This window comes from Oncorhynchus keta, chromosome 6 (assembly GCF_023373465.1).
Source record: "Oncorhynchus keta strain PuntledgeMale-10-30-2019 chromosome 6, Oket_V2, whole genome shotgun sequence".
NCBI lineage: Eukaryota > Metazoa > Chordata > Actinopteri > Salmoniformes > Salmonidae > Oncorhynchus > Oncorhynchus keta.
Window position 1 is genome coordinate 23,618,567 of NC_068426.1, and position 18,487 is coordinate 23,637,053.

Below are 18,487 nucleotides of genomic sequence, written 5' to 3' on the forward strand. Positions count from 1 at the left end.
GAAATGTTTCAAACAATTGTTTACAGACACATTATTTCACTGTATCACAATTCCAGTGGGTCAGACGTTTACATAAACTAAGATGCCTTTAAACAGCGTGGAAAATTCCAGAAAATGATGTCAGAAGCTTCTGATAGGCTAATTGACATCATTTGAGTCCATTGCAGTACCTGTGGATGTATTTCAAGGCGTACCTTCAAACTCAGTGCCTCTAATTGACATCATGGGAAAATCAAAAGAAATCAGCCAAGACCTCAGATAAAAAATGTAAACAAAAATTGTAGACCACCACAAGTCTGGTTCATGCTTGGGAGCAATTTACAAAACGCCTGAAGGTACCACGTTCATCTGTACAAACAATAGTACGCAAGTATAAACACCATGGGACCACACAGCCGTCATACTGCTCAGGAAGGAGACACGTTCTGTCTCCTAGAGATGAACGTACTTTGGTGCGAATAGTGAAAATCAATCCCAGAAAAACAACAGACATTGTGAAGATGCTGGAGGAAACAGGTACAAAAGTACACTGCTCAAAAAAATAAAGGGAACACTTAAACAACACAATGTAACTCCAAGTCAATCACACTTCTGTGAAATCAAACTGTCCACTTAGGAAGTAACACTGATTGACAATAAATTTCACATGCTGTTGTGCAAATGGAATAGACAACAGTTGGAAATGATAGGCAATTAGCAAGACACCCCCAATAAAGGAGTGGTTCTGCAGGTGACGACCACAGACCACTTCAGTTCCTATGCTTTCTGGCTGATGGTCAGAAACAGACTCCATGAGGGTGGTATGAGGGCCCGACGTCCACAGGTGGGGGTTGTGCTTACATCGCAACACCGTGCAGGACGTTTGGCATTTGCCAGAGAATACCAAGATTGGCAAATTCGCCACAGGCGCCATGTGCTCTTCACAGAGGAAAGCAGGTTCACACTGAGCACGTGACAGACGCGACAGAGTCTGGAGACGCAGTGGAGAACGTTCTGCTGCCTGCAACATCCTCCAGCATGACTGGGTTGGCGGTGGGTCAGTCATGGTGTGGCATTTCTTTGGGGGGCCGCACAGCCCTCCATGTGCTCGCCAGAGGTAGCCTGACTGCCATTAGGTACCGAGATGAGATCCTCAGACCCCTTGTGAGACCATATGCTGGTGTGGATGGCCCTGGGTTCCTCCTAATGCAAGACAATGCTAGACCTCAAGTGGCTGGAGTGTGTCAGCAGTTCCTGCAAGAGGAAGGCATTGATGCTATGGACTGGCCTGCCCGTTCCCCAGACCTGAATCCAATTGAGCACATCATGTTTCGCTCCATCCACCAACGCCACGTTGCACCACAGACTGTCCAGGAGTTGGCGGATGCTTTAGTCCAGGTCTGGGAGGAGATCCCTCAGGAGACCATCCGCCACCTCATCAGGAGCATGCGCAGGCGTTGTAGGGAGGTCATACAGACACGTGGAGGCCACACACACTACTGAGCCTCATTTTGACTTGTTTTAAGGACATTACATCAAAGTTTGACCAGACTGTAGTGTGGTTTTTTAAAATTTTGATTAAAGTGGAATTGATCATTTTTGTGTGATTTTGTCAGCACATTCAACTATGTAAAGAAAAATGTATTTAATAAGAATATTTAATTCATTCAGATCTAGAATGTGTTATTTTAGTGTTCCCTTAATTTTTTTGAGCAGTGTATGTATATCCACAGTAAAACGAGTCCTATATCGACATAACCTGAAAGGCCGCTCAGCAAGGAAGAAGCCACTGCTCCAAAACTGCAATAAAAAAAGCCAGACTACGGTTTGCAACTGCACATGGGGACAAAGATCATACTTTTTGGAGAAATGTCCTCTGGTCCTGAAAAATAGAACTGTTTGGACATAATGACCATCGTTATGTTTGGAGGAAAAAGGGAGAGGCTTGCAAGCCGAAGAACACCATCCCAACCGCGAAGCACGGGAGTGGCAGCATCATGTTGTGGGGGTGCTTTGCTGCAGGAGGTGCACTTCACAAAATAGATGGCTTCCTGAAGAAGGAAAATCATGTGGATATATTGAAGCAACATCTCAAGATATCAGTCAGGAAGTTAAAGCTTGGTCGCAAATGGGTCTTTTTTTGGCCCATTCTTCCTGTGGAAGACAACAGGAAGAGGAAGGAACATCGAGCTCCGGTAAATTGACAGAACATTAAAATAATCCCGAAACATTTAAATACGTCTGAAATAATGGGCACAAGGGCTTTGGGTGTCACGAGAATAGACCCTGTATTGAGTCAAATCTAAATTTAAAATGGATTATTGCAAGCAACAATACTTTAAATGTTTTTTCAGAAATCTCAAATGACCGCAAGCATACTTCCAAAGTTGTGGCAAAATGGCTTAAGGACAACAAAGTCAAGGTATTGGAGGGGCCATCACAAAGCCCTGACCTCAATCCTATAGAAAATATGTGGGCAGAACTGAAAAAGCATCTGCGAGCAAGGAGGTCTACAAACCTGACTCAGTTACAGCAGCTCTGTCAGGAGGAACAGGGCAAAATTCACCCAAATTATTGTGGGAAGCTTGTGGAAGGCTACACAAAACATTTAACCCAAGTTAAACCATTTAAAGGCAATGCTACCAAATACTAATTGAGTGTATGTAAACTTCTGACCCACTGGGAATGTGGGTCTTCCCACTGGGAAGAAATAAAAGCTGAAATAAATTATTTTCGCAACTATTATTCTGACATTTTACATTCTTAAAATAACGTGCTGATCCTAACAGACATAAGAGAAGGAATTTTTACTCAGATTACATGTCAGGAATTGTGAAAATCTGAGTTTAAATGTATTTGGCTAACGTGTATGTAAACTTCCGACTTCAAACTGTATTTCCATCAAATTGACTTGTGGATAAAAAGCTGTGTATGAGATAGTACACAAAACATTTGCTGTTAAATTCCAATGTACTGAATTAAAATCAAGTTTAAATGCAATAAAAAACGATTTAAAACTAATTAAAAAGTGTTTTAGTGAATGTGCCCACTGAGCTCTAGCCAACAGCTCGCAGATAGTGCGGCCACCAAAATGAAGGACAAAAAAAGCAAGATTATTTTTTTTTTTTAAACGGCAGCCAAGCACCGATCATGTCACCAGAATGTGGATGCGTCAAACTGTATGCGTTCCGAGCAGAAGACCATTCATTTCATTGGGAGGCAATCCGCACCGCCGTGACTTATCTGTCCGGACTAGCTTGCGTTGCACTGCATGAAATGTGTCGCATGCGTTGTATTTTTTGTCATGTGGTACCAGTAGTAAACCACATAAGTAGTTTCTCATTTGTAGAGCGATTATTTTTGTTGTGATACAGAGCATGGATTGTGAAGACTACAAATGTACAGCACAGCATTAACCTGTGCACACGGCATTAGACCCTCAATACTTATTGGAAAGGAGCATCAAGCTCATCCGAGTCGTAGCGGTAGGACCACAACATATCAAATGACTCCAAGTTCACTTCGATATGGTTATTATATACATTTGTGCATGAAGGCATTTTCACCTCCATTTATCGCATAATACATTTTACAGACAAAAAGATCCCAACTTGTCTACTGTAAATGTATTTTCTCGACATGTGGGGAAGTCATATTTGATGTTTCCATTAGGCCTGTCGTGACATTTTGTATCCGACATATATTCGCATAAAAAAGGTTGGATGTAAACCTGGTTACTGAGGATGAAGGCGATGACACAAGACACACACTTCACATTATTGTGATGGCGGCCAAAGGATTTAGGACACCGTTTGCCGACTTCCTCTTCTCCCTGGAACTTAATTGAATCAATAACACTGATTGACCAGTGTTCACTCAATACGATGTGCAAGTGACATCCTCCCATGTCATACTTCCGGGGTCATGGCCCAGGTCTTTTGAATGGGCTTCAAGACTACAGCATCAAATATATGAAAATTAAAAAAGGTAATTTAAGATATACAGTACCAGTCAAACATTTGGACACCTACTCATTCAAGGATCTTTATTTTACACAATGTAGAATAACAGTGAAGACATCAAAACCATGAAATAACATATGGAATTATTTATTAAGCAAACAAGTTAGACAAAATATATTTTATATTATTCATAGTAGCCACCCTTTGCCTTGACAGCTTTGCACTCTTGGCATTCTCTCAACAAGCTTCACCTGGAATTGTTTTCCAACAGTCTTGAAGGAGTTCCCACATGTGCTGAACACTTGTTGGTTGCTTTTCCTCCACACTGCAATCCAACTCATCCCAAACCATCTCAATTAGGTTGAGGTCAGGTGATTGTGGAGGCCAGGTCATCTGATGCAGCACTCCATCACTCTCCTTGGTCAAATAACTCTTACACAGCCTGGGGGTGTGTTGGTTCATTGTCCTGTTGAAAAACAAATGATAGTGGGACTAAGCCCAAACCAGATGGGATGGCGTATCGCTGCAGAATCCTGTGGTAGCTATGCTGGTTAAGAGTGCCTTGAATTCTAAATAAATCAGACTGTCACCAACAAAGCACCCACACATCCATGCTTCACGGTGAGAACCACACATACGGAGATCATCCGTTCACCTACTCCCACGGCTGTTGGAAAAAAAGAAAAAAACTCATTTGGACTCACCAGACCAAAAGGACAGATTTCCACCGGTCTAATGTCCATTGCTTGTGTTTCTTGGCCCAAGCAAGTCTCTTCTTATTATTGGTGTCCTTTAGCAGTGGTTTCTTTGCAGCAATTCCACCACGAAGGCGTGATTCACGCAGTCTCCTCTGAACAGTTGATGTTGAGATGTGTCTGTTACTTTTACTTTTATCTGGGCTGCTATTTCTGAGGCTGGTAACTCTAATGAACTTAATCCTCTGCAGTAGAGGTAATTCTGGGTCTTCCTTTCCTGTGGCGGTCCTCATGAGAGCCAGTTCTCATAGTGCCATCTTCTGTATATCACCCCTACCTTGTCACAACACAACGGATTGGCTCAAACACATTACGGAGGAAAGAAATTCCACAAATGTACTTTTAACAAAGCACCCCTGTTAATTTAAATGCATTCCAGTCGCCTACCTCATGTAGCTGGTTGAGATCATGCCAAGAGTGTGCAAAGCTATCATCAAGGCAAAGGGTGGCTACTTTGAAGAATCTCAAATATATTTAGATTTAACACTTTTTTGCTTCCATGTGTTATTTCATATTTGATGCCTTTATTATTGTACAATGTCGAAAAATTGAAAAAAAAAATGAGAAAAAAAAAAACATCGAATGAGTAGGTGTGTCCAAAGTTCACTGGTACTGTATATAAAAATATTATTATATTGATTTACCCGATGCCTTTCATCTAAATATTTGATACTCAAGAAGCAAGTCTAATTAGAAAAGCCTAAATTAAATACATCTCCTGCAGCGTTGTTAGCATGCCTGCTCGAGCTGAGGACCTACAGGACGGTAAAGAACCTGTTAGTTACAGGCCGTTTTGTGGGTTTCATAATAGATTACGTTTTTTTTTTTTTTTACTGAACGTTCACAGCCAGTACTTTTTGAAAATATAAAATATATATTTTTTGTAGACATGCATGGTTGAAAGATAGACATAAAGCACATTCAGTAAGGAGTCAGACCCCATCGCTTTCCACTTTGTTACATTACAGCCATACTCTAAATTGCCCCCCCCCCCCTCAATCTACACACAATACCCCATAATGACAAAAAAACTAGTTTAGAAATTTTTGCAAATTGATGGAAAGAAAAATCTGAATTATCATATTCACATAAGTATTCAGACCCTTTAATCAATACTTTGCTGATACACCTTTGCCAGCAATTACAGCTTTGAATCTTCTTGGCTATGCCACTACAAGCTTTGCACACCTGTATTTGGGGCGTTTCTCCCATTCTTCCCAAGTTCTGTCAGGTGGGTGGGGAGCAACTTTGCACAGCTATTTTCAGGTCTTTCCAGAGATGTTTGATCGGATTCAAGTCCGGGCTCTGGCTGGGCCACTCAAGGACATTCAGAGACTTGTCTGTGTGCTTACGGTCGTTGTCCTGTTGGAAAGTGAACCTTCACCCCATTCTGAGGTCCCAAGCTCTTTGCAGCAGGTTTTCATCAAGGATCTCTGTACTTCGCTCCGTTAATTCTTTCCTCAATCCGGAATAGTACCTGCTGCTAAAAAACATCCCCACAGCATGATGCTGCCACCACCATGCTTCACTGTAGGGATGGTGCCAGGTTTCCTTGGCATTCAGGCCAAATAGTTCAATCTTGGTTTCATCAGACCAGATAATCTTGTTTCTGATGGTCTGAGAGTCCTTTAGGTGTCTTTTGGCAAGAGGGCTGTCATGTGCCTTTTACTGAGGAATGGCTTCCGTCTGGCCAATTTACCATAAAGACCTAATTGGTGGAGTGCTGCAGAGATGGGAGAACCTTCCAGAAGGACACCCAAGTCCACAGAGGAACTCCAGAGCTCTGCCACAGTGACCACCGGGTTCTTGGTCACCTCCTTGACCAAGAACCTTCTACCCCGATTGCTCAGTTTGGCCGGGCTGCCAGCTCTAGGAAGAGTCTTGGTGGTTCCAAGCTTCTTCCATTTAAGAATGATGGAGGCCACTGTGTTCTTATGGACCTTCAATGCTGCAGACATTTTTTGGTACCTTTCCCCAGATATATGTGCTTCGACACAATACTGTCTTGGTGCTCTATGGACAATTCCTTCAAACTCATTGCTTGGTTTTTGCTCTGTAGGACCTTACAGGTGTGTGCCTTTCCAAATCACGTCCAATAAATTGAAATTTACCACGGGTGGACTCCAATCAAGTTGCAGAAACTTCAAAAATGATCAATGGAAACAGGATGCACCTGTGCTCAATTGAGTCTCGCAGCAAATGGTCTGAATACTTATGTAAATAAGGTCTCTGTGCAAATGTATAAACTAAAAAATAAACATCTAAAACCTGTAATCGTGAAGTTCACATTAAAACATTTGTAACTTATTTTGTTTCAAATATTTTTTATTGAACACACACAAGAATGGTGTATAGGTATACAAGACAGATATACAATTCTTATCTAAACATAAAAAAAGCATACAGGAACAACAAGACCCAGAGTTCTGGGTGCAAAACAAATAATACAAAACACGACATACAAAACAAGGACATGTAGAAAGAACTGCTCGGGTGGCAGGGCTAGCACATGCTGCCCAAAGGTAGATTAAAATATTACAATTGAGAGTGTTAATAAGTACAAATTCACAGCGCCGACTCGTCCAAGTTGGAGAGGAAAGGCTGCCAGATTTGATCAAATGTTGATAATTTATTGTTCAGAATATATCTAATTCTTTCTAAGTGTACAGTGTTTGCCAATTCACTGAGCCATAATTTGGTAGAGGGTGTTTCCCTCCTTTTCCAAAACAACAAGATTATTGGGGGTTGGGGGTTGGTTAATTCGTTTAGGGACTCAGATACTCCCAGGATTATCAGAAGCGGGTCTGGATCTATTGAAGTCTCCAAAACTTCAGAGAGGATCCCAAAAAATTCCACACCAATAACCATGCAAGCTAGAGCATAGGGCAAAGCAGTGGAGTAGTGTACCCTGCGCAGCCTGACATTTATCACACGTAGGGGATGTGTCAGGAAATATCCTATGCAGTTTAGTTTTGGAATAGTGTAATTTGTGTAATAATACCTTGAATTGTATGAGAGGATGTCTGGAAGTAATGGAGCATGTGTGGATATACTCCAAGCTCCCTTCCCAGTCCACCACCGAGATGTCAGTCCCTAGTTCTTCCTCCCATTTTGCCTTAATGGCATCTGTAGGTGTGCTAACAGATTGAAAAGCATCATTTAGACACGATATCAGTTTGTCTGAGGTGGGGCATATTTTTATGCATCTGTCAAACATGGAAGGTTTAGCATTACCAAATATTGGGAGGTGTTTTCTAACATAGTCTAATTTGTAAGTATCTGAAAAAATTACTTTTGTGAAGATTATAAGTTTCCCTCAGCAACTCAAAGGAAGCAAAGGTACTTCTATGTATAAATCCCCTATGGTACTTATCCCCAACTCTCCCCATCGCTCAAAAGGTGTTATCAAGGTTAGAGGGGGAAAAGGAGGGATTCCTGGCGACAGGGAGCATGAATGACATTGGTCTAAGCTCAAAGTGGACTTTAATTTGCTTCCAGATTCGGACTGTGCTATGTATAATAGGATTGTTACAATAAAGTGACATCTCCAGATTGACAGGCGACAAAAATCACAGCGCCAATAGAGAAGAGGTGACACTCCTCAAGCTCCATACTAAGCCAGCTGGATGATGGAAGTGCGTCATCCAGCAGAAATGTAACAGTGCGGAGGTTAGCGGCCCAGTAATAAAATATAACATTTGGGAGAGACAGTCCTCCTATCTTGGATTTACAGAGGTGTTTTTTACCTATCCTGTGTGTTTTATAATCCCAGATGAAAGGATTGATAATTGAGTCCAGTTGTTTATGAAAGGATTTAGGTATGAATACTGGGATGTTCTGATATAGGTAGAGCAGTTGTGGGAGGAAGACCATTTTAATGGCATTAATTCTTCCGAGCAGAGAAATTGGGAGAGTTCTCCAAAATAGTATGTTTGCCTTGAGTTTTTGCATCAGAGGGGGGAAATTCTCTTTAAATAGTAAGGAGTATTGTTTGGTAACTACAATTCCTAGGTAGGTAAATATTTCTGAAGATAAACTTAACTGGGAGATGTTCTAGCCAGGTGTTTTGCGACCGTATGGGCATTAATTCACTCTTGTTCAAATGTATTCTGTATCCCGAGAAGGTACCAAACAAATTGATCACATCAAGAATAGCTGGGATACTAGCCTGTTACATAGAGGAGGATGTCATCTGCGTATAGGGAGATCTTATTTAGAATATCTTTAGTATTATAGCTGTGTATTGTTGCATGTGATCTAATCGTATGAGCGAGTGGTTCGATAATTAGGGCAAAGAGCATAGGCGACAGCGCACAACCCTGCCTTGTCCCTCTGTAAAGGTTAAATCGGGGTGACAATGATTGTTAGTGAGTATTCTGGCACAGGGGGTCCTATATAAAAGCTGGATCCAATTTATGAACCCCTCTCCAATATTACATTTCTGTAGGACCTTGAATTGATAGGGCCACTCAACTTGGTCAAAGGCCTTTTTGGCGTCAAGAGATATGACGGCAAGGTCCACATTGGGTAACCTCTGAGAATACATAATGTTGAAGAGGCGCCTGAGATTGAAGAATGAGTTTCTGTTAGGGATAAAGCCGGTCTGATCCCAATGGACCAATTTGCCAATTAAAGTGCTATGCCTGTTAGCCAGAGTTTTTGCTAAAATCTTTTGGTCTGTATTAAGGAGATATTGGTCTGTATGATCCTACCTCTTCCGGATCTTTACCCTTCTTATGTATAACTGTAATGAACGCTTCATCCAAAGTAGAAGGGAGAACTCCATCCTCATTGGCCTGAACCAACATTTTTTTGCAGGTAGGGAGAGAGCATGTTGCTGAATGTTTTATAGAATTCACCAGGGTATCCATCTGGGCCCGGGGTCTTGCCACTCTTTATAGATTTAATGGTTTCTCGAATTTCATCAAGAGATATTTCCTTATTCAGGAAGTTAGAATCTTCCTGGTTCAGGGCAGGAAGATTATAGTCCTCCAAAAATGTTTGCATAATTAAGGGGTTAGGATCCGCTTTAGATGTGTATAGTCGCTCATAAAACTGACGGAATCTGTCATTGATGTTTTTGGGGAAGAGAGTAATTCCCCAGAAGCAGATTTACCTTTGTGAATCATTCGGTCACTCACATTTTTTCAAAGTTGTCTGGCAAGTAATTTGTATGGTTTGTCACCAAACTCAAAATATTTTTGCTTGGCATAGAGAAAAGATTTAGCTATTTTAGCTGAGAGAATCTGATTATATTCTAATTTTAAAGGAGGTAAAATTGTTTATGTTTCTCCATAGATGGATGGCTAGCATAATGTGTTACTGATGGTAGGCTTGGTTACTGGGGCCCCCCGTGTGGTTCTGGGATTTTTGCTCACCGTTCTTGTGATCATTTTGACCCCACAGGGTGAGATTTTGCGTGGAGCCCCAGATCGAGGGAGATTATCAGTGGTCTTGTATGTCTTCCATTTCCTAATAGTTGCTCCCACAGTTGATTTCTTCAAACCAAGCTGCTTACCTATTGCAGATTCAGTCTTTCCAGCCTGGTGCAGATCTACAAATTTGTTTCTGGTGGCCTTGGCCATAGTGGAGTTTGGAGTGTGACTGTTTGAGATTGTGGACAGGTCTCTTACACTGATAACTTCAAACAGGTGCCATTAATACAGATAACGAGTGGAGGACAAAGGAGCCTCTTAAAGAAGAAGTTACAGGTCTGTGAGAGCCAGAAATCTTGCTTGTTTGTAGGTGACCAAATACTTTGGTCACAATTGTACAAGAACTTGCACAATTGGTGGCTGACTAAATAGTTTTTTGCCCCACTGTATATACACACACACACATACATGTATATATACACACTGCTCAAAAAAATAAAGGGAACACTAAAATAACACATCCTAGATCTGAATGAATGAAATATTATTTTTTTCTTTACATAGTTGAATGTGCTGACAACAAAGAAATGCCACCCCACACCATGACTGACCCACTGCCAAACCGGTCATGCTGGAGGATGTTGCAGGCAGCAGAACGTTCTCCACGGCGTCTCCAGACTGTCACATGTCTCATGTGAACCGGCTTTCATCTGTGAAGAGCACAGGGCGCCAGTGGCGAATTTGCCAATCTTGGTGTTCTCTGGCAAATGCCAAACGTCCTGCCCGGTGTTGGGCTGTAAGCACAACCCCCACCTGTGGACGTCGGGCCCTCATACCACCCTCATGGAGTCTGTTCCTGACCGTTTGAGCAGACACATGCACATTTGTGGCCTGCTGGAGGTCATTTTGCAGGGCTCTGGCAGTGCTCCTCCTGCTCCTCTTTGCACAAAGGCGGAGGTAGCGGTCCTGCTGCTGGGTTGTTGCCCTCCTACGGCCTCCTCCCCATCTCCTGGTAGCGCCTCAATGCTCTGGACACTACGCTGAAAGACACAGCAAACCTCTTGCAACAGCTTGCATTGATGTTCCATCCTGGATGAGCTGCACTACCTGAGCCACTTGTGTGGGTTGTAGACTCAGTCTCATGCTACCACTAGAGTGAAAGCACCGACAGCATTCAAGTGACCAAAACATCAGCCAGGAAACATAGGAACTGAGAAGTGGTCTGTGGTTACCACCTGCAGAAACACTCCTTTATTGGGGGTGTCTTGATAATTGCCTATGAGCAGTGTATATACACATACATACAGAAACATTTTTCCTTTTTAAGATTAAATGAAAAATTATATATATATATATACCCACACAAAAAATGCATATATATTTTTAAAAGATATGTATATACATCCATATGCACATATACACATAAACATTCATACCCCAGAATAACAATCTACACAGATTTAAAATATACACATACATAATACTAAAATGCTAAGAGAAAATAGTAATAAAGTACATAGTAATTATATGTACGCACACCTACACAGACACAAGCACTACAGAGGGCTGGTGGGAATCTAGTCGGGAGAGTGGCCCACGGCTAGACAAAGGCAGAACTGCACAAAACATCAACTTGCTAACCAGGTGTCTGCGTCTGCCCCTTCCCAACCATCACCCCCATTCCCCTGCAAGCAATAAATACATGGTATGGTAGTAAGAATAATGTAATGATTGTAAAATAAATAACGAAACAAAACAAAAATGGGGGAATATAAGTATATCCATCCGAAGGTGTCAGTGATCAAACCTGGAAGTAAAAATATGCATAGCTCTGAGCACAGCCGGGATGAAAGTGAATTTAACGTTAAATGACAGCTCTGACCGCCATCCATTGGTCGGCTCAGTGTCTTACATGTTCAGTAGCCCTTGTTGAGCCCGTTTAATACGGTTTCACCTATTATGGTATAGTATGGATTTGAGTCCATGAGCAGACCCTAACACACAATGACAAGGCACTCTAACCTGTACGGGGGATTGGCGTATATTCCCAGATAAACTTCTCTGCATCCAAAACCGAGGAGAGCCAAATCTTCTCACCGGAAGGTGGGGTAATTCTTAGTCTTGCAGGGAAGAGGAAGGCTGGGCGAAGATGGAGTTTGTAGAGTTTGGTCATGACATCTCTGTTGTCGGCGCGATGCTTTGCCACGTCGGGCGCATAATCCTCAGACACGGAATGGGTGCCCTTTATGTGACAGGTTGCCCCTCATTCGAGCTTCACGCAGGATAAGATCCTTGGTCTTGAAACTGTGACAGATGATTACTGGGCGAGGACGTTGGCCCGGTCCAGGCACTGGGACAAGGGAGTGATGTGCACAGTTCAGCTGGGGATCCGAAGCCAAAACATCCGATCGCATTGCATCCTTCAATAGCTTGGCGAAGAAGTCGGTGGGGCGAGAGCCCGCCTCCATCCCCTCTGCCAGACCAACAACGCGAAGGTTATTAGGTCTGGAACGGCCCTCCAGGTCCACCACTTTCACAGAAAGCCTCTGCACACTATCCTGCAATGACGTGCATAGCTTCTCTAACTCGTCGATCCTACCAGTGTTGAATTCAGAAGCTTTCTCAAGGTCCACAATACTCTGGCCATGCGAAGCGACCGTTCGAATGATGCTCTCGATTTTGGTGTCCAGTTCAGCAATAGTGGCCTTAAGATCCTCAGCTATAGCAACACGTAGCTCCCCCAAAGCCCGGGCAAGTTCTGTAAGTGTCACATTGTTGCATGTGCCTTCCGCCATGTCCGTCTCATTGTTTAGTGGGGAGTAGGCCTCCACTGTGGATTTATTGTCCTTTGGTCGCTTATTACTCGGCATTTTCATATGAAAATTACAATCTTGTATTGAAAAGAAACGTTTGTTGTAAAAAGTGCCATAAAGTAGGTTAAATTAGATTATTTCGCAAAAAAGTTGCAGGAGCCTCTCACACACAGCTGTTCACTCCAACATGCTAGCTCCACCCCCAAACGGCTGGGCTTTGGCTTTGTGCTTCTTGGCCGTTAACTATGTTGAAAACCGACATATAGTAAGTAACTTCACTTAAAGCTAGATCTTAATTGACCGCGTTATGACGCCACATTTTTTTAGGCTCATTATTAGCCTACAAAACGAGAAATTGGTTGGTAAAATAGACCACGGTGGGAAATGGAACACCCACCAAATTTGGGTAGATTTTTGGCATTGCTGGGTAAGAATGTCTTTCACCAGCCACGTTCACAGGTAGTCACAGCATATGGGAACAGTTTAAATTACAAAGCACAAGACCTGAAACACTACTACAGTGAGACTCGTGTATCTTGGCTAGTTACATCGCATTTTTCACATGCTAGGTCGTTTTTCAATATTAGTTTGAGCTACCAGCAGACATTTTCTGCAGACATTACCGAGGAGTGCCGTTACCACGGTAATGGCCCACCCCTTAAAGGGGAAGCTGAACATTGTCTCATCTAATGACTCAAATATTTGGAGATAAATTATGCATCGAACAGTCCAAAAAACGTTTATTAATCTCTTATCATTAAAAAAAATCCATTTCATTGTGCTCCTAAATATCAACTTTTGTACTTGCAAACAAATTCTGCATTTGAGCCCTCCTGAACTAATAATAATGATAATAAATGAGCCTCAATCGCTCAGCATTTTGTGACAGGGCAGCCAATTTGTTAATTCTTGATGTTCAGTGGCAGAACTTTAACTTTTTACTATTGTATCGAAATGTATTTTAACATCGGTTGAAAAGACTAGTCACAAAAAATGAAATTTAGCAAATATACACCCCATTACTTCTTACTAGTAATACATTTGTTTTTAGAAACAAAGTGTACTCATACGATCGTGATTTTGTGTAATAATGGGAGAACATTTGAGTGGCTGTTAGATTTTTATTTATTTATTCATTTATTCTACCTGCAACAGTGGCTGGTGTACCAAAAATGTAATTTCCCACCTTGAAAGAGATGTATGAGTTTCATATAATTTTGGTTTCTTCAATCTATACCGAACAAAAATATAAAAACACAACATGAATAGTATTGGTCCCATGTTTCATGATCTGACATCCCAGAAATGATCTTTACGCACAAAAGCATTGTGCTGAAAGTTTGTGCACAACTTTAGTGAGCATTTCTCCTTTGGCAAGATAATCCATCCACCTGACTGGTGTGGCATATCAAGAAGCTGATTAAACAGCATGATCATTACATAGGTGCACTGTGTGCTGGGAATAATAAAAGGCCACTCTAAAAATATGCATTTGTCACATGTCTCAAGTTGAGGGAGCATGCAATTTGGTGGCATGCTGACTGTAGCAATGTCCACCAGAGATTTGACCAGATAATTGATATTCATTTCTATACCATAAACCGCCGCCAACGTTATTTTAGAGAATTTGGCAGTACATCAACCGGTGTCACAACCGCACACCACGTGTAACCATGCCAACCCAATATCTCCACATCCGGCTTCTTCACCTGCGGGATCATATGAGACCAGCCACTCGGACAGCTGATGAAACTCTGGTCTTGCACAACCAAAGACTTTCTGTCAGAAACAGTCTCAGGGAAGCTCATCTGAGTACTCGTCATCCTCACTAGGGTCTTGACCTGATTGCAGTTTGGCGTCGTACCTGACAGTGGAAAAATGCTCATCTTCAACAGCCAATTCCTGGAAGCTGAAAAAGTCCTAGTTCTTCCATATCCTGCATATTCACCAGACATGTCACCCAATGAGCATGTTTTGGATGCTCTGGATCGATGGTGTACAACAACGTTTTCCACTTCCCGTTAATATCCAGCAACTTCGTACAGCTATTGAAAAGTCGGACAACATTCCACAGTCAACAGCCTGATCAACTCTATGCGAAGGAGATGTGCTGCACTACATGAAGCAAATTGTCATCAAACCAGATACTGACTGGTTTCCTGATCCACGCCACTACCTTTTTTATAAAAAGGTATCGGTGACCATCTGTATTCCCAGCCATGTAAAATCTATAGATTAGGGCCTATTGAATTTATTTCAATTGACTGGTTTGCTTATATAAATTGTAACTGAGTAACATGTTAGAAATAGTTATGTTTATATTTTTGTTCAGTGTACATCAGTTGCTGATTGAAATGGCAAAAGTGCTGTGTCTACAGATGTTCAATCTCCAAGAAACAGTTGGATGTAACTGCATTAAATCGGTTATTCAGACCTTTCCCAGGGTCCATCCCGGGCTCTCACCCACCTCTTTTGATCGGGTTGTTCCTGCTTGTTTGCCCATCCTGTTCCGTCTTTGGGCACGATAATCACGTTGGGGTCGTTTCCTTTGTTCTCGGACTTCAGGCTCGGCAGGTGAGCGGGTGGGGGCATGCGCCGGGCTGCGGCCACTTTGCCAAGACTCTGTAAGCCATGTCGCGGAACTGCTGGGAGGAAGAGGGGAGGAGAAAGAGGCGAGAGAAAGATGGAGAATGGGAGTAAGAGTGGACACAGACAGAGGGAAGGATAGAGGTGGTAATAAAGCTCTTTGCAAATTTTTTGTATTGGTCAACCTTCATGAGCCAAGTCAAATCAAATCCTTGCATATATGAGTTTAAAACACAGAAGCAGACCTGGGTTCAAATATCTTAATTACTTGAACATACATTTCAAAGTATTGAAACATATTTAATTTAAAAAGACAAGTAGTTGAATATTGGAATGCATTTGGAAATACACTCCCATGTTAGTAGTTGATTTGGGACATATTTGAAAGTACTCAAATACACATTTCCCTCTCTCGGTGAAAGACTATGCCTATAGCTTACAAAACAATTTAAGTCAATAAGTAATCATTTTAGTCAAAGTATGATATATTTGGGGTTGAATTGGAAAATCCAAAGTGGTAACTTCAGATATTTTCCGTGCCAATGCAGCGTTTCTCACCTATGATATCACGTGCTAATACTTTTCAGTCTGCGTTTCTTCAGGGCTGGGTTTTAATTGAACGTTACCACCCACCAGCATGGCATTGTTTATTAAAATCAGAAACACCTGCAAAGTTAGTCTTTGTGAGTTACAACTGAGCAATATAATAGATCATTTTTGGCTGAGCCAAACAGCATTTCGCAGTAGCATCCACTTGGCCACCCGAGCCATGGAGCTAATTAAAATGTGGGGCAAACTTGTGTTTTTGCACCTCCACTTTTTTTTGTTTATAGCAGAAAGCTATTTCATTTTATGAACATATACAAAACTAGACATAACATACAAAGTGATGCAAGTCATTTCCTATGTTCAATGACCTGGTGCAGACAGTATCAGTGATGCTATTTTGCAGGCTCAGTCAGTCCTGATACAGGATTGCGTCGTTGTAGTGTGACAACTGCCAAGCCACTCAGTTAAGGCTAATACAAAACAATTTGCATTACATTTAGGGGCATGTCATTAATACAAAATAAATCAAATAACGACCATAAACTAATCTCTTGACCTACCGTCTTTAGCCCGCAAGAAAAGTGGACAATGAGAACACTCCACAACCCTACTGTATATATACTGCAAAATATGAATTAAGTATTTAGGATATAACACAATTAGGTTTCAGTGGTAGGATTTTAAATACACATTTTTTTGTGGGGGGCGCACATGCCTATGCCACTGCTTAGAAGTGAACATTTTGGCACTTCTTTCCCCACCTCTCCCACAGAGGAAACCAGGGGACTCCCCAGCCAGCATCACTGCTACACTTCTCCGTCCCCAGTTCTGAAAACTGACATCTGCACAAACATTGTTCCCAGCCCACGAAATAAGCCAGCAACCCACTTGGAGAAAGCGCAGTGCAGCAGTTAGACCATACAGGAAGACCATACTACATAACGTTTTTTTCTGTCTTTTCTTGGCTCCAAAGCTCTGACATGTCAACAATTGTGTATTTTAATCTGTAACATATATTGGTGTAAAGCTGCCAGTCATTTGCGGAGATACATCATCATCCGACATGCGAAAGTCCCATGCACACAGCCAGGCTGGGTTGGTCGTCTCATGCAGACAAATAGTTGAAAGGTGACTGGTCCAGGATGAACTCTCCAATGCCAATAACATACATAACCAGGACATTGCTGAAAAGAGGAGCGAAGACCAGCACCCTGCAGCCTGTTCCCTTCAGGAAGGCAGAAGGGACCCTCCTTACGTATGATCTCACTGACAGTCAACCACACTGTCGTAACTCTCCTCTTCGCCCCTTTGCTCAGAGATTGCAATCTCGTTTTCACAACATCACAAGGATTGACTGTCACAGCTGCAGTAGAGCCAGCCAGACAAAGAGCAAGGCCCAGTAAAAGGGTGCCGATTCATCTCGAGAGGGCTGGCCCAGCCAGTGGAGGTGGGTGAACAGCGGGAAGTTGACCAAGGAGACAGGAACATCTCTCATGAGGGTGGCCCCGAGCCCTGCTCCCAGGCGATATGGGTAGCAGACACCGCTCTGACAGTAGGGTTAGGACCCACGTTGTATGACCTGCTCAGAAGGTAGATCGTAGCGGTCAGTAGATCAAGTGCAGATGAGCTAAATAAATGTCAAATTAAATATTTTGTTCTTGTATGTAAAAGTATAATCGGTCTCATAGCCGTGAAATGAACTATCATAAAGCATTGCATAATTAGTCAAGCTTCACTTATTTTTAAGCTTGTCTGTATGGGAAAAAATATATATAACCATTTTAACATTGTAAAATTGCATGTGAAGGCCTCCCGGGTGGCGCAGTGATCCAAGGCACTGCATCGCAGTGCTAGCTGTGCCACCAGAGACTCAGCCGGCCGCGACCTGGAGGTCCATGGGGCGATGCACAATTGGCCTAGCGTCATCCGGGTTAGGGAGGGTTTGGCCGGTAGGGATATCCTTGTCTCATCGCGCACTAGCGACTCCTGTGGCGGGCCGGGCGCAGTGCACGCTGACAGGTCGCTAGGTGTATGGTGCTTCCTCCGACACATTGGTGCGGCTGGCTTCCGGGTTGGATGCACGCTGTGTTAAGAAGCAGTGCGGCTTGGTTGGGTTGTGTTTCGGAGGACGCATGGCTCTCGACCTTCATCTCTCCCAAGCCCATATGGGAGTTGTAGCGATGAGACAAGACAGTAACTACTAACAATTGGATACCACGAAATTGGGAAGAAAAAGGGGGTACATTTTTTAAATACAATTTTTTTTATAAAAAATTGCATGTGCAATGATTGCATTTTGGAACCCCACTCCCCCTAAATGAATGGTTTTGACCACAGTCCACTGGATTGGTGCAGCTAGAAAACACAAGTGTCTATCTCATAACGAACATTCCACAAATGTGTTTCTATTTTGTGCTGTTGTTACATTTGTATTGGTGTTTATTTTCGCACCTGATGTGCTCAGGGTG

At 42.4% G+C, this 18,487-nt stretch overlaps 1 protein-coding gene across 1 annotated transcript in view; it reads right to left on the reverse strand.

The window, feature by feature from the left end:
* LOC118385270 (protein PRRC2B-like) overlaps nucleotides 1–18,487 on the reverse strand; it is a 49,342-nt gene that overhangs the window by 20,108 nt on the left and 10,747 nt on the right. The window contains 1 exon segment of the mRNA XM_035772263.2: nucleotides 15,352–15,529. Coding sequence (XP_035628156.2) covers nucleotides 15,352–15,529 — 178 coding nt within the window.